Here is a 14,864-nt window from a genome sequence, read left to right on the forward strand (position 1 = left end):
ATTTAAACGATTCCATTTGAACGCAACACAGGTCGTTTCGTGGAAGACTCCGCCCCGCCCCGCCCCTCCCTGCCCCAGTGAGCGACCGAAGTGAACTCGTGGGAGAAGAAACTGAAAGAAGAGTCTTCGTGGATCGTTCCAACTCTTCGGTATGTCAAAACTTTTCGCTCTAAAACGTAAATGATTTTCTTTTTTGAGGGGAATATCCCGCAAAATTGTAGGTATTATAAAACTTCCTTACTTTCAGTTTGACATCTCGAAAACTAACGCAAAATGCTAACCATCGACGTCATCACTTTAGAAAATGATCCTGTGCAGTTTAGGAATATGCTAATAAATTAAGTCATAATTTTCTGCTATTACATTTCGTTTTTGCTACAGGAGTAACTAAAAAATGTGACTTTTCCTGCCTGTGGTAATCAAAAATACACATTTATAGATGGCAATAGTAACAATATTATTTATGAAATACACAAACACAGTGCCACATACATTAAATTCTAGATATATATTGAAGGTTTTTTCATAGGTGTTTACTTTAAGGAGTAGTGTGCATTTGAACACTATTATGATTGTGAGGTAACTTGCCTTTGCTCCTATCAGTGCAGACATGCGGGTTGCAGTGATCGGAGCTGGCGTCATTGGCCTGTCCACGGCCCAGAGCATCTATGAGCAGTATCACTCAACGGTTAGTCCGCTCACCATTGAGGTGTATGCAGACCGATTCACTCCACTGACCACCAGCGATGGAGCTGCAGGCTTCTGGCAGCCATACCTCTATGACAAGGGCAATGTCCAGGAGACGTGAGTGCAGTCGGTTTTGATTGACTGTTTTTTGGATATGCTTTAATCCTATATGTGTCCCACAACTTTAGGAAATGGAACAAGGAGACATTTGACTACCTGCTGAGCTGGCTTAACTCACCCGAGTCTGTTAAAATGGGTGTATTCCTTCAGTCTGGCTATAACATCTTCACTGAACCTGCTCCAGTGAGTACTGCTTCAAACTGATCTCACAGATAAGAGCTGTTAGCCTTTGACAAAGATCAAGACGTTCTGTGTTGTAAAAGTTTTATCTTGCAGAACAATACATATATGTAAATCTATATTCCACCACAGAACAGTGTTTAGCTTTTACACAGGCCTGCTGCCAGCACTGCATTGACGGAGAGGCCTCTCTAAACTTTGGGTTTACAAACCGCATTAATTGGGATTCTGCACCCTGACCTCATAGTATCAAACGCTTCACTGTAAATTGTTCTGGATTGCAGGATCCCTCATTCAAAGAGGCCGTCCTCGGCTTCAGACACCTCACACAACGGGAACTGCAGTTGTTTCCTGGATACAAGTGAGTATGAAGCAAAAACATGTGACAAGCTGTGTTTTTCCCCACTTTACATCAAACATCATGCTGCAATATGACCTCCGATAACCAACGTAGACAAACTGCATTGTCTGTTGGTGTCTCAATCCCTGCCTTTTGTCAGTCTTTCAGTTTTGTTTTCATGTTTTTCCCAGTATTTATAACACAGTATTACACTGTAACACAACTGTCTCTTTAAATGTGTCCAGTTTTGGCTGGTTTAACACGGCTCTGATGGTGGAAGGAAAGTCATATTTACCGTGGTTGATGGACTGGTGAGTCATTAACCTCCCCTCTGCTGGTGCTGAATCAACACTTTTCCGGAGTTTATCAGCGTTTTGCCCAGTTTAGCAACAGCACAGCATTGCTCATGACTGTGATGGAGGGAAACACATTTAAAAGAAGTTCAAATGGGGGTCATAAATCCCAAAAAGCAATTTTTAAGTGTGGCTAACTTACAACATACCGGTAAATGTATTTTTCAGAATCTACATTATATGTGCACATGTTAACAACTTTTTGAAAGATTTAATAATTTTAAAAAACCTTTGTTTAGAGATCTACTTTACAGATGTTTTTTGCTCAAAATATTCCATTTTGCATTTATTTCTGCAGGCTTCAACAAAGGGGGGTCAAATTTTATAACAAGAAAATAAACTCTTTCAAAGAGGTTAGTAAAGGTTTTAATTTTGAATATGAGATTTTGAATATTTTTTATGTAAATCGTACATTTTACAAGTGTTTTATGCCTTAAGAAATATTTTAATACTCCCTTTTTGTTGCTATTTACAGCTGTCTGAGAGCGGGGCAGACGTGATCATAAACTGCACAGGGGTGAGATCAGGAGAGCTGCAGCCAGACCCAGACCTGAAGCCGGGCCGAGGGCAGATTATAAAGGTGACACTAAGACTTTTATGATTATGTCATTTGCTGTAAATGAACCATGGAATTTAATTATTTTCTGTGGTCTCTGGGATAAAGGTGGATGCTCCCTGGCTGAAACACTGGGTTATCACCCACAACATGAAGACGGGAGTGTACAACTCACCGTACATCATTCCAGGGTAAGGAGAGAGGCACCAATAAGAACTACATGTTCCTACAACTTGCTCTTAAAACCACCTTCAGATCTGTTCAGATGAAACCATTTACACCAAATATGTTGCCAGCGACACCTAAATAACACAGGGTCTGTGTACGGTGGCCCTGAAGTGCAAATCACACCAACATATCACTCGACGCTCAAACATTATATAGATCACAACAACAGTTACTAAAAATTATAGCAACATTGCATTTTAGGAAACAAAACAAAATTCCAGACACCAAAACTAATTTCTGAAAATTACTTTTGCTTTCTAAAAGAATTTTCAGAAGTTACAATGAAATCTAACAAAAAACAAGGAATCTAAAAAGGTAGAGGTTATTGTTTATTGGATGATGACGTCTGAGTTTTGAAGAAGAGGGAAAGAGAAGGACGTTTTGCCCATACTGTGGTAAAGAGTTGATTGAGAATTTTTTTGGAGTGGCTGTGGCCACTGAGCCGGTTTGTGGTAGAGTGTTCGCCCTGAGAAAGGCAGGTCGCGAGTTCAAATCCTCAGCCGTGTCATACCACAGACTCTGAAAAAGGGGACCCAATTTTGTTTCATTCTTTAAAATTTGATCCTGACTTCTGGAAATTACTATTTTCTGAAATTTTCTGTTTTTTGTTTGTTTTTGGAATTGCGTTGGGTTTCTTAATAATTATGTTTTGCTTTTTGTTTTGATTCCTAAAATTGATTTTTTTTTTCTTTTTTTTAAATTGGCGTTGTGATCTTTTACATGTTTGAGCGTTGAGTGATTTGTTGGCGTGATTTGCACCTCAGGGCCACCGTATCTTTAAAATATCGTAACTCTGCGACTGTTTATGCGATCAATGGGAATCAGCTGATTCTGTAAAGTGGTCTTTCATATCGGCTTCACATCGTTATGCAAAACAATACTTTGGTATAGTGTTGCATAACGGAGCATAGCTGCGACTGAATCAGCTGATTTACGTTGATTGTGTAAGCACTTCACTATTGTAAAGTGCTGCATATCAGCAGAAAGCTGCTTTTCTGTGCTTCAGAATCCACTGAAATTACATGAATTGGTTGAAGAGTTATGGTAGTCAAAAGAATTGAGCTAAAGATCCGCTGTTAAGAAAGTGTCATTGATTTGCTAACATAGCATTAAACAGCTTTAAAAAGAAAAGATCCGTTTGGCTCAGATTGTAAATTATCAAAGTCTGATTGAGTACCGTATTTCAGAGTAAAATATCCTAAATAAAAAACTAGATAGAATAAATGTATGAATTACATCAATGCAATTCGACATCCTAAAGTTGAGAAAGGAATGCAGCTGCTGTTGCTGAGACATCATACTTAATGTTTGACCCGACCTTTGATTCATTTTGATCAATGATTGTTCTAGAGTGAAGCCAGAAAGCTGCGTTTGCATCACAAACCCTCTTTGTATGCAGGAGCCGCCTCGTGACAGTTGGTGGGCTTTTCCAGTTAGGAAATTGGAGCGAACAAAACAACTCTGCCGACCATAAGCATATGTGGGAAGAAGCTTGTCAGCTGGAACCAAGCCTCAAGGTCAGATAAAAACAGACGCCCTTGAAATTAAATTGTAATTCAATTAAATTGAATTTTCACAATTGCTAGTTAGTGTATTTACCACTTACCCCGGAAAATGCTAGTTCCCAAAAGTGGTATTTAGTGCTTAAATATTATGTTTTGTTCACGCCTGCATCTTCTTGCTCCTCTTTCTGTCAGCATGCCAGGATCGTGGAGGACTGGGCTGGTCTCAGGCCCGTCCGCAGCAAAGTGCGCCTGGAACGCGAGACTTTACAGTCAGGCGCCTCTACAATAGAGGTAAGCATGAAAAAGCACACACAGGACGATCTTTGTGCCCAGTCAGCGTCTTAAGTTCCTGCCACACTCGTGCAGGTGATACACAACTACGGCCATGGAGGCTTTGGACTCACCATTCACAGAGGCTGCGCCCAGGAGGCTGCCAGGCTGTTCGGCCAGATCGTTCAGCAAAAGCACAAAGCTACAAAAGCTCGTCTGTAGACGTGCTCACCAGTCCGTTTTGCTGTGCACCTTTTTTCACTAAATATGTATGCATTATAAACGATGAAATGCACTTAAAGTAAGGATGTCTGAGAGGGTTATAGAACTAACTTAAACATGATGTTAAAATGACAAAAGAAGATCAAGCAGCTGTTCTTTTGTTGTAGTAATTAGAAAATTCCAGAAAAGTATTCCAATACCTTACATGAAGTATATAATTTATGTTTTGTAGGGTTTAAAATGACAGAAAAACTGTTTGGAAGTATAGTTTCTTCACATTCATTTTCAAATTTTGATCTTTTAACATAACTTCCATGAAACAGAAATGTGCCTTTCTAAGAACATTTACAATTTGTAAATCTTACTTTTTTAACAAAATTATGATATGCAATAATTTGTGGGTTTGTAATGTCTATGTGAAAATATAGCATTTTTGTCCTATATACTTCAAATACAGACAATAATTATTATGATATTTATACAAATACACTAAATCTGTTACTGTCAATTATTCTCAAATGTCAATGAACACAATAATCTTTATATGTGTCAAAGAAAGTTGCAAATAAAATAGCAAACAACTGACTTATACCCTGAGATAGACTGGCGACCTTTCCAGGTTGCCCCCTGCCTTCGCCCGCAAGTGGCAGCCGCGTGACTCCGAAAGGGAATAAACGGAAGAAGATGAATGAATGAATGAATGAATGAATGAATGAATGAATAACTGATTAACATGTATGTGTCAGAGGTCAGAACTCTGTCTCCTCCTCTGGTCTCCAGTGGGAGCCGTCTCCAGAGTTCTAACCACTACATTTCCCAGCAACCCCTGTGCACACTCCCTGTCCCCGGACAACCAGAGCAAACTTAAGCTCTGTACTGAGCCTCACTCAGTGCGAAATATTGTTTGTGCCATTTGTGTTCTGTATTTGACTCAGTTTGCCTGCCCTGAAACTCACCTAGATTTTGACCTCCTGTTTCTCCTTTGATGCTCCTATACTTGTTGACCCCTTCCTGCCTGACCCTGATTCAGCTTTGTGGACTTATAGCTGAGCTGCAACTGGAAACAACTGTCTGCCTGTGACCGTATATGTGTGTAAAAAACACTAAAATCCCACCACATCAGTGATCGACCTGAATGAGATTGACACCACCAACAGAAGCACTTATTGCTGAATAGTCACACCTCCAAACACACAGACAGCACCACCACCCCGGCCCAGCTGGACAGAAATAAAAATATTGATCAACGAAACAGGTTTTTAGGTGTTGCCCCAGCCCTCAAACTTTGCAGACTCCTATTTATTAGGAACTGTGAAATGTACACATTCCACAATGACCCCCCCACCTTAAAATCAACCATGTAAAGAAACTGCCTAAATGTATGTATTTCAACTAAAATGTTTAATATATATTCTTCAGCAATAAATGACATGATTCTTATTGTTTTTGAAATAGTATTTACTGTAATATTGTACACATTTACATCCAGTATTGACAACATCTGCTCACACACGCACACACACATAATGCTGCACTAAATCTCAAGCACTGGCGGGCAGGAGTGTACTTGGTTGACCCGTGCTTGTTAATCCATTTTTTAATTTTTTTTTTCAATAAGACTGATCAAAGTCTCTCTTTTTGTAAATGAAACAGCATCAGGGTTTTTACGAACAAAGACACCTGAGTCTTTTTTGTTTTTTTAGGTGTTCACAGAAATGCACAGATTACAGGAGATGAGGTTTCAATTTGATGTTAAACTGTTTAAATATCAGTCAATAAAGTGTCAGAGTCAGTCACTTCCAGGAAAACATTTTAAAAAAAATGTAAAGTGCTTCTGGTGGATGCTGGACTGCAGGAGACTGGTCTGAGCAGTCTGGGTTTTTTTTTGTTTGTTTTTTTGGGGGGGGTGGCTAGCTCCAGCCTTAAGGTTTGTTTACATGACCCATCTGTCAACACATACAGATACATACACATACAGCACAGTGCAGGTCTTTATAATGTATGTATCCATTTCAGCACTTTGAAACCTGTCATCTTGGAGACTCAAAATGACTCAGGAGTTGATGCAAAATGATAAGAAAAAAAAAGTACTGCAGTTTTATCCATGGCTTAAAATTCAAGGGGGGAAAAATGCTTGTTTAAAAATGAAAAAACACGATCAAATGTTATAGTTATAGTTTTTAGATTTTCAAATGAATGTACTGCTTTTCCTTTATGAGAGGAGATGCTTTGACGTGACACTACAAGCATCTTTAAGGATGATCTTATTTACTTATGATATACAGTAAAATTTAGGCCACCGTTTGCAGCTTTGACTGTTTAGGCCTCATTTACATCTATTACGGTATTCAAATATGTGAATTTTTAGTAGCTTGTTCATGCATACTTCTCAGGGGGGTTCACTTTGCCAAAATTGGACCCTAAAAATCCAACTTTTACTGTCAAAGTGCTTTTTAAGTAATGGGAACACCTCACTGCTGCTGGATGCCACTAAACAGAATTGTAGTTGCTTAAATTTCACAAGACTTATTTTTGGAAAATGCAGTCCCGTCTGCACAAACACAGAAATGAAATTAATAAAAAAAAAACAGGACCTGGGAGTTCTTCTCACCTTCACAGCTGCAGTAGTTTAAACTAAACACACCAAACAGACCTTCTCTGAATGTTTGAGTTTTAAAATCATTACCCCCAACAATTCAGGTCTCATGAAGCGTACATATGGTGCATTTTAGCAGGATTTTGTTTCAGCAGGATAATCTTGTTTCCTATACACATCTATGCTTGGTATGCTAATTAACAGAGCTTTTCTGCTTGGATCCAGATCCTTGGCAACAAAATGAATAGGTGGTTTTAAGGCTCTTTGGAAAAGAAGGGGAGTTATTTATTAAAGCTGGACATTGACTTTTTCCCAGAAAGAAGTTTTTCCAGCTTCACAGAGCTTCTGTCCACACACAAAAAAAAAATCGCTTTTTCTTAGTCACTCAAATAATACGGTCTCAACACTGACAGCAGTGGTGTTAATTGACTTAAAAACACAGGTATGTTGTGTAAAAGACTGAACTGCCTGACGATTTGACTCTGCAGTCACGTCTGAATGGAAGGAAAAAGTAAAGATGGTTAGTATCTTGGCTGCTTCTGTTGATTCTTTTGATTGTACAGCAGCCGGCGTGTCTTCAGCCTTGGGAGCCGGAGCTGGAGTGTGGGATTCCCTCCGAGTTGTGGCCTGTCATTTCCTGTCCCCACTCTCGGTGGCTGGCCTCCTGTAGACCCCGGCCTGTGGTCTCAATTGGTAGCGCACAGGAGGCGACGGCAGCTAAGAGGCAGCAGCAGCAGTACACTGAGAGAGCCAAATACACAGAATACTCCAACATCACCTGCAGGATGAAGACACAGGAGAAAAGAATCCTATTTTTTCAATTCTGTGTTTTGTTTTGCATTGCTTTAGGGTTTGAAGTTACCTGAGCAACGAAAGGTGTGATGAGGGCACCAACTCTGGCCATCCCACTGCTTGTTCCCAGACCTAAAGCTCTGGTTGCTGTTGGATACACCTGCAAAAAAATGTAGATGAGATTCCCATGCCATAGCTCTGTTATTTTAGTTAGTGAGTTAAAACGCAACATTCTGTAAAACAAAACAACAAAAAGGTATCTTACTTCTGGCGTGTAAACGTAGGCAGCCTGAAAGCCTCCAGCAATGAACGCTCTGGCGATGAATATTAACACCATCATGGAAACTCTGTGAGGGACGTTCCGAGGGATGGTAAGTAGGCGCCAAGGATCTATGATTTATGAAGTTGTGAAACGCTGCGTTTGACCAAGCTTACCTCCCAACACAGCCGTACAGGGGGATGAGAGCCAGTGAGAAGATGAGAAAGCACAGAGCCATCGTCCTCCTCCTTCCCAGGCGATCAATAGCCCACAGTGTCACCAGCAGGCCTTCAAGAAATATGATTTATCATCAAGCTAGTTGCTTTTTTTGCTTTTTTTTACAAAACAGACACTAATGACATAATATGAATATCACATAAAATAACAGAAGAGAAGTAAGTCATGCTAAGTTTCCAGCACTAACGTCAGGAACTACATACTTGAATGGCCTTCACAAAATACCTAATATTATTATTACAAAATTGCTAAGTCTATTTGTGATTTTAACTTCAATATTTTTGCACATAGATTATTTGATAATGTCAGAAAACAGCTAAATATAGCTGGAATTAAGTCATGTGAAAAATACATTACCAGGGAATTCAGATAGTGTAGTCCACAGCAGGTCTTTATAGTCATCAGAAGTAAGGTATTTACACTCCAAGTTGCAGCGAAGCTCCTGTTTGTTTCCTTTGGACACTAGAGGGGGACACCAGACAACAGCTGATTGTTTGAGCTCCTAATGTTGGAGGAGCATTGCCGTCCTCTGCCTGACTCACTTCCACATGCGCCCCCCTCTTGAAACAGCTCTGTGGTGAGCAGCACCAGTCCGTAGTAAGAGAAGGCGTTTGCAAACCTGCACTGACAGAGAGGCAACTTGATATTAGCCTAATTTGTGTTCAGAAAGTGTATCTTTTAAATCATAGACCAACTTTTTGATCCAGTGAGAGGTTGTGGGGCATTTGGAGAATAGGAAAGACAATATTCACTCACCAAATAAACCATAAGAGAACTGTGGTGCATCGAAAATGGGATGAAAATAAGTCTTTTATTTTCCCACGGTCTTCCTAATTTAAAACAGAAGACTTAGTAATTGATCAAAATCGCAATATCACAGAATGTAACATAAGAGTAATGTGTAATTTGCATTAACAGCATGCGTTTCCTGCAGGAACAGACTGTGCTGTACCTGTCTGGCAGCAATTAGTTTCCCCAGAGGCATGGGCACTCCGTTCTCTGTGGCAATGCGTTTGAGAGTAGCCAGAGCCTTATCCTGATTCCCTGTCAGCACATCATATCGAGCGCTCTCTGGAAGCCACTATTGTCCCACCCCAACCCCAGAAAAAAATGCATGTCATTTTAGAATCTACTGCTTTAAGTAAAAAAAACATGTGATTACAATACTTACAAAACACAGGATGGCAAAGATGAAGAGAGGAATGGTGGACAAGCCAAGCAGCCAGCGCCAGCCCAGAGTGGGCATCACCAGAATCGCTAAAAGGACTTCAAACACGGTCCCCAACGCCCAAAAGATCTGCAAAAACAGGAGGTTTGAGAGTTTTGTTGTCAAAAAATGTGAATGTCAGGACAGCAGGTAACCCGCACCTCAATAAGTAAGATGCAGGTGGCTCTGGACCTCATAGGCAGAAATTCAGCATACAGGGTCACCCTGATGGAAAAAAGATTTATATGTGTAAATCTCAGCTCAAATGACTCTTCAGTTTGTAGAGAGGAAGAAGGGCTACTCACGACTGTGGTGCTCCTCCGATGCCAAAACCCACAAGTGCACGTAGAACCAGTATCCATCCATAAATAGGTGCAAATGCACTCAAGATCCCATAGAACATCGTCCACAGCACACTCATCTTTAAACCCTGTGTGAAGGGAGGGAAACAGCAATCCGGCAGTTCATTTAACCCTTATGTGGTGTTCGGGTCTGTGGGACCCGTTTTCATTTTTTATCAAAAGAAAAATGATACAATTAATTAATTTTTCAAACTCAGACTCACTGGCCTTGGCTCATTTTCTGTGAAGAACATATATCAGAATACATTTTTAATGACCACACACCGTATACCCCCCCAACACATTTCTATTACATATAAGATGTTCGGGTCCACTGGACCCGGGGCAAATAGAAGTGTGGAAATTGATGTTTTATGTACCTACACTCTGTCCTCCACCTGTCTGGGCCTGCTGTGTGTGTGTGGGTGTGTGTAGGTGTGTATGTGTGTGTGTGTGACCAGTGAGAAAGAGAGAGAGAGAGAGAGAGAGAGGCAGAGAAAGAAAGATTCTCTGTAAATGTGAGTTCTGTTTCTGCACCTGCGGTTCCCGCACAAGGTTGCAACATTGTTAGAATAATTCAAGCATCAACTCTGTTTGCTCTCGTTCTCCCGCACATTTGACCATTTGACTTTCTTGCAGGAATCTTTAATATCTTAATCTTTATCGGCTACAAATTGGAGGCGGGACACTATAAATATAGCTTTGCCAGTGTGGTTTCTTATCAGAACTGATCAAAATGGCCAAAAGACTTTCTGCGCAGATGGCCCTGGAATTGATTTTAATAGAGAGTGACGTTTTTGATGATGATGTAGAGGGAGACGATTCAGAAGAGGAGGTTTCAGAATTGTAGGACCACATTTCTGAAAATTCAGAGTCTGACAGTGACTCTGAAGAAGATGATTAGATTGGGGCGGCCGTGGTGCAGCGGTAGGGCGGTCGACCCATGATCGTAAAATTGCAGGTTCAATTCCCGCCTTGCACGCCCATGAGTCGAAGCGTCCTTGGGCAAGACACTGAACCCCACCTTGCCTCTGGTGGGAGGCGGGCGCCTGTGTTTGGCAGCGGAGCCGCCACCAGTGTCTGAATGTGTGAGTGAATGTGTGTGTGACTGGGTGAATGGGTCTGTGACTGTAAAGGGCTTTGTCCTTGTAGGAAGAAAGGCACTATATAAGTATACGCCATTTACCATTTAGATTGAGCATCAGCCAGTTCCAAAACGAAGCCATCAGCACCCAGCCACAGGACCAGGCCGTCAGCAGCCAGGACCATATGTTGTACAGGCTAGTGGCTAGAAGGCCATGTGTTCAATGGGGCTGATGTGTTGTCTTGACTAATAGGTTTACTCTGTGTTCAGCTTGTGTTGTGCACTTGAATGGGTTCAGTTTCTGTGTTCAAATAAATAAAAGTCAGTAGTTTTGAAAACCCTTGCTTCACTTGAAAATTTGTTTCCACTCATATCTTGATTTTAATTGATTTTCTTTATCACGTTTTAAATAATGAGTTGTGAATGTGATCTAACAAAGGTAAAGGGCAAATATTAACCAAATATACTGATTGTAAATGGATGAGGTAAACATCTGTCGAGTATTTTAACATCAAAGTGTTTGATTGTGAGGCATTAAAAACCACAACATGCAACGGGTCCACCAGACCCACGAACACTGGCTGAGTAACAACAATATGAACACCACACAAGGGTTAATCAAACACTCCAGGTGTCAAACATACAAAGCAGAAGTTTATTTTCATGAAACTCACAGTCTTTCTGCCATATTTGTCAGAAATATTTCCCCATAGGGATGAGCTGATCATCATCCCTATGAAAACTGCCTAAAGATGAGAAATAAACATAAATGTCACACCGTTAGAATTTCACCGACAACCATATACTCTGACATCTTATGCACAACATTCTGTTAGAGACAGAAAAAAACAACATCTTAGACTACAGGCAAAGCCTCCGAAAGGAACCTAAATGCAGCCAGAACACAAAGCACCATCCAGTGGCAGGCTGACACTAATTATATGACTAAGTTGATTACATAGCTTAGCTGGTTGTGGCTGGTACTAATTATTGTCAATTGTGTCTTGTGTTTTTTTAGTACTTTTGCTGAAATGTGACATGATACAAACGACCCTTGTGGTTCATATTTTTATATGGTGAACTCAAAAAACATAACATTATATTGTGACTTTATTGCTGGGATTGTCAAACAAGAAAAGAAAAAAAACTACCATCAATAAGCTGATAATATTTTTTAAATGCTCCATAAAAATAAAAGGAATAAAATTAAAACTAATCATTTTTCACGTTTTTAAAAACATGACAAAAGTTTACATGATTTAAATGTGTTGTTTCCATCTGCATACGACTTTATATTTTAGCTTATTTTAAAAATATTTTTAGATCTAATTTAAAAACTCCTCTTGTGAAGCAGTACAAGATATGTCAGTGCCATTACCGATGTGAGGAGGGCCACCTCAAGACTTGGCAGTCTCCATTCACAGTGAAGCTGCGGGGCCAAGATGCTTAGGATCATCATTTCCATGGCATCGGCCATCTGAGCAAACAGCAGATCAGTTTCCAGTAGATAAAAAACCTTTTATTCCCATTGTTTGAGCATTCTCACCCAGGAAAGGCCAGTGAGGATGGAGAGCTTCCACTGAAAGGTCCCAAAGCCTATGGCCTCCACAGCATCTTCCACCATGAAAGTGTCTACAAGGGTACAAGAAAGAGGGCAGTCGTGAGTGAGGATGGTATGTGTGTGTAAGAGAGTCAAACATTCTGTACCATCGGTGGGATTGGCGAATTCTCGTGGGACTTCGGCTGCGTCTGTGAGGGCCCCAGACTCTTGATCGTCCGGTTCCATATCCGTGAAATCCTGTTGCCTGCTGTCTCCATCTTCCTGAGAGCGTGTGCTCTCACCTGTACGCCTGAAGCGAACAACACTACAGAATCACAAAAATAGATCATTTTCGTTTTGAAAATGAGAAGTTGAAAAGACTGCATTGTTGTTGTTTTGTTTTGGATGAAGTTCAATTTTCAACACAAAATCGTGTTGCATCACCTTAATGAATTTTTTAGAGTGAAAATTGTCTCTGTGTCTTTAAGACGTGTCCCTAAAGGCGACTATAGAGTGGACAAGCCTAAGCTTAATTAAAGGACGTACAGCAGTTTTTAAACAAACCATTCATTTCGTTTAGCGTTGTCAAATTCTAAAACCTGTTACAAACTTAATAAAAATGAAAATCACAGCAAGGTTAAAAAAATCCACAATTTAAGAGAGAAATCCAGGAGTGTAAACAAACTAGCAGCCACGGGATGCTGTGATGCATTTGTCTCTAAATCCAGCGCCGCGGCTTTGTGGTATATTTTGGTAAACATGTTGTCAAATTACTGCGGTTTCGGAGGAATGACACGTTTTTTGTGGTCTGGTCTCTAGGCGATTATACGAACACGAAGCAAGCGGAGCGTCGTGTAAACACACAGTCATGCTTCAAAATGGATGTTTTAGAATAAATACGTATCGTGGTTTTACTCACGGAAGTTGTCTCAGCTGGAATAGATCGTCGTCCATTTTGGTGTGTTTGGGCTGATTTTGGCCTCATCGTCGTCTACATTATCGTGATGTGCAGCGATTTCAGCACCAAGGAGAGCGACTTACCCCCCCCCCCCCCCCGGTGTCAGCTGACAGCCAATAAAGGGCCGTCCTGCCCTGAGAGATATCCGGAGAAATTTATTATGGAGCCTCAGTGACATGAGCTATGTGCGGAAATAGCCTTTAAATTCATTTATATCTCAAAACAGGGCTGGGAAACACTGTTTTAGCAGTTTTTGCAACTACATTACTTATATTATTATTATGAATGAGTCGTTACTGTTTTTAAAAGTAAATCGATGTACCCCCGCCCCCAAAAAAATGTAGTTAAAACGTTCTGTTTCTACTTTCCTCACATTATTACCTAAATTAAGCTTGAAATATCTACAGCTGTTTCAGTTTCGTTCATTATCGTCATTTTTTGACTTTTTTTTTCTTGTCACGTTTTATGTTTTGTTATGTCACGTTTATTAATAGTTTGACTTTTAAAGTCACATTTAATTTCTGCTGTATCTATTTATTTGTTAAATAAAAATAAATCAGATAAAACAAAGATTAAAATGCTAGAAGAGGCTGTGGCAAGAGACACTCACAATATTATCGCTGCAGGCTATATATCATTCAAGCTCTTTTTAAATACATTCTGAATTACCATACTTTTATTAATATTAAATTAATGAGATTCCCAGCATAAAAATGTCACAGACAGATGGAGCAATAAACAGTTTATGCTTTCAGAGGAGGTGCAATTTAAGAAAAATCCTCAGCTTCAGGTATTTTAATCCATAGAAATGAACAGGACAAGAACTACCTGTTGGATTAAAATAAACAGTGCTAGTGGAGTTGGACGCCTAAGTGCCTTTGTGTAGAATGGAGGGGAAAAAGTCAAAATTATCCACTTAAGCTACAACAAGTTTTTTACCGCATGTAATTTTATCAAAATGAAATGAATATGTGTCTTATAGTAAATGCAGCTCAGCCACAAATGTCAAATTCAAAAAGCTCAGGTTATAGCAAACAAGTATATAAATATAACCTACTTTTCTTTTTTTCTATCCTTCTTAGTATTTCTTGCTTTAAACAATAATATTTGTGTTCAAATCAATTATTAACTGAGCTTTTAAAGCAGGGGTGTCAAACTCATTTTCACCAAGGGCCACATCAGCATAGTTCCTGTCCTCAAAGGGCCAAATTTAATTTATATGTAACTAAATGTATTGAAAAATAAATATTACTACTCCTTAATGTTAAATAACTCATTATTTATTTACTATAACTGTCTCAAGTGAAAATTACAGTAGATAATTTATAATATGTTTGCTTGTTACTTTAGCATAAATCCTTTTAAATTTGATTCTGTCAGGTTGGGTTA

At 39.7% G+C, this 14,864-nt stretch overlaps 2 protein-coding genes across 4 annotated transcripts; one reads left to right on the plus strand and one right to left on the minus strand.

Annotated features, from left to right (window-relative positions):
• The first annotated feature begins 31 nt into the window (after positions 1-31).
• On the plus strand, positions 32-5,898 carry dao (D-amino acid oxidase). Its single transcript, XM_023958467.1, has 11 exons — positions 32-149; positions 604-804; positions 876-990; positions 1,272-1,348; positions 1,573-1,638; positions 1,979-2,033; positions 2,156-2,260; positions 2,345-2,427; positions 3,864-3,981; positions 4,162-4,260; positions 4,336-5,898. The coding sequence occupies exons 2-11, from the start codon at positions 611-613 to the stop codon at positions 4,459-4,461; spliced, it is 1,038 nt and encodes a 345-aa protein (XP_023814235.1). The 5' UTR covers positions 32-149; positions 604-610; the 3' UTR covers positions 4,462-5,898.
• Positions 5,899-6,276: 378 nt separating this feature from the next.
• On the minus strand, positions 6,277-13,559 carry svop (SV2 related protein). Of its 3 annotated transcripts, none has more exons than XM_011479169.2 (16): positions 13,437-13,559; positions 12,685-12,827; positions 12,524-12,609; positions 12,356-12,454; positions 11,652-11,723; positions 9,858-9,982; positions 9,714-9,777; positions 9,517-9,642; positions 9,298-9,426; positions 9,102-9,175; positions 8,888-8,964; positions 8,703-8,807; positions 8,285-8,396; positions 8,115-8,196; positions 7,920-8,009; positions 6,277-7,835 (listed from the first exon to the last, which is right to left on the minus strand). In XM_011479169.2, the coding sequence occupies exons 1-16, from the start codon at positions 13,469-13,471 to the stop codon at positions 7,635-7,637; spliced, it is 1,620 nt and encodes a 539-aa protein (XP_011477471.1). In that variant the 5' UTR covers positions 13,472-13,559; the 3' UTR covers positions 6,277-7,634. The 3 variants fall into 3 exon arrangements, with proteins under 3 accessions (XP_011477471.1, XP_004072648.1, XP_011477470.1); XM_004072600.3 differs by having other exon boundaries at positions 12,685-12,842; XM_011479168.2 differs by having other exon boundaries at positions 12,524-12,842.
• Positions 13,560-14,864: the final 1,305 nt, after the last annotated feature.

This window comes from Oryzias latipes, chromosome 9, assembly GCF_002234675.1.
Source record: "Oryzias latipes chromosome 9, ASM223467v1".
NCBI lineage: Eukaryota > Metazoa > Chordata > Actinopteri > Beloniformes > Adrianichthyidae > Oryzias > Oryzias latipes.

Coding starts and splice junctions, on each gene's coding strand:
- svop (XM_011479168.2), bottom strand. CDS start 13,471: ATGGACGACGATCTATTCCAGCTGAGACAACTTCC. Junction 11,724..12,355: donor AGGTGGCCCTCCTCACATCG/GTAATGGCACTG, acceptor TCTCATCTTTAG/GCAGTTTTCATAGGGATGAT. Junction 8,010..8,114: donor CCTACGTTTACACGCCAGAA/GTAAGATACCTT, acceptor ATTTTTTTGCAG/GTGTATCCAACAGCAACCAG.
- dao (XM_023958467.1), top strand. CDS start 611: ATGCGGGTTGCAGTGATCGGAGCTGGCGTCATTGGCCTGTCCACGGCC. Junction 1,639..1,978: donor TTACCGTGGTTGATGGACTG/GTGAGTCATTAA, acceptor TTATTTCTGCAG/GCTTCAACAAAGGGGGGTCA. Junction 2,428..3,863: donor TCACCGTACATCATTCCAGG/GTAAGGAGAGAG, acceptor CTTTGTATGCAG/GAGCCGCCTCGTGACAGTTG.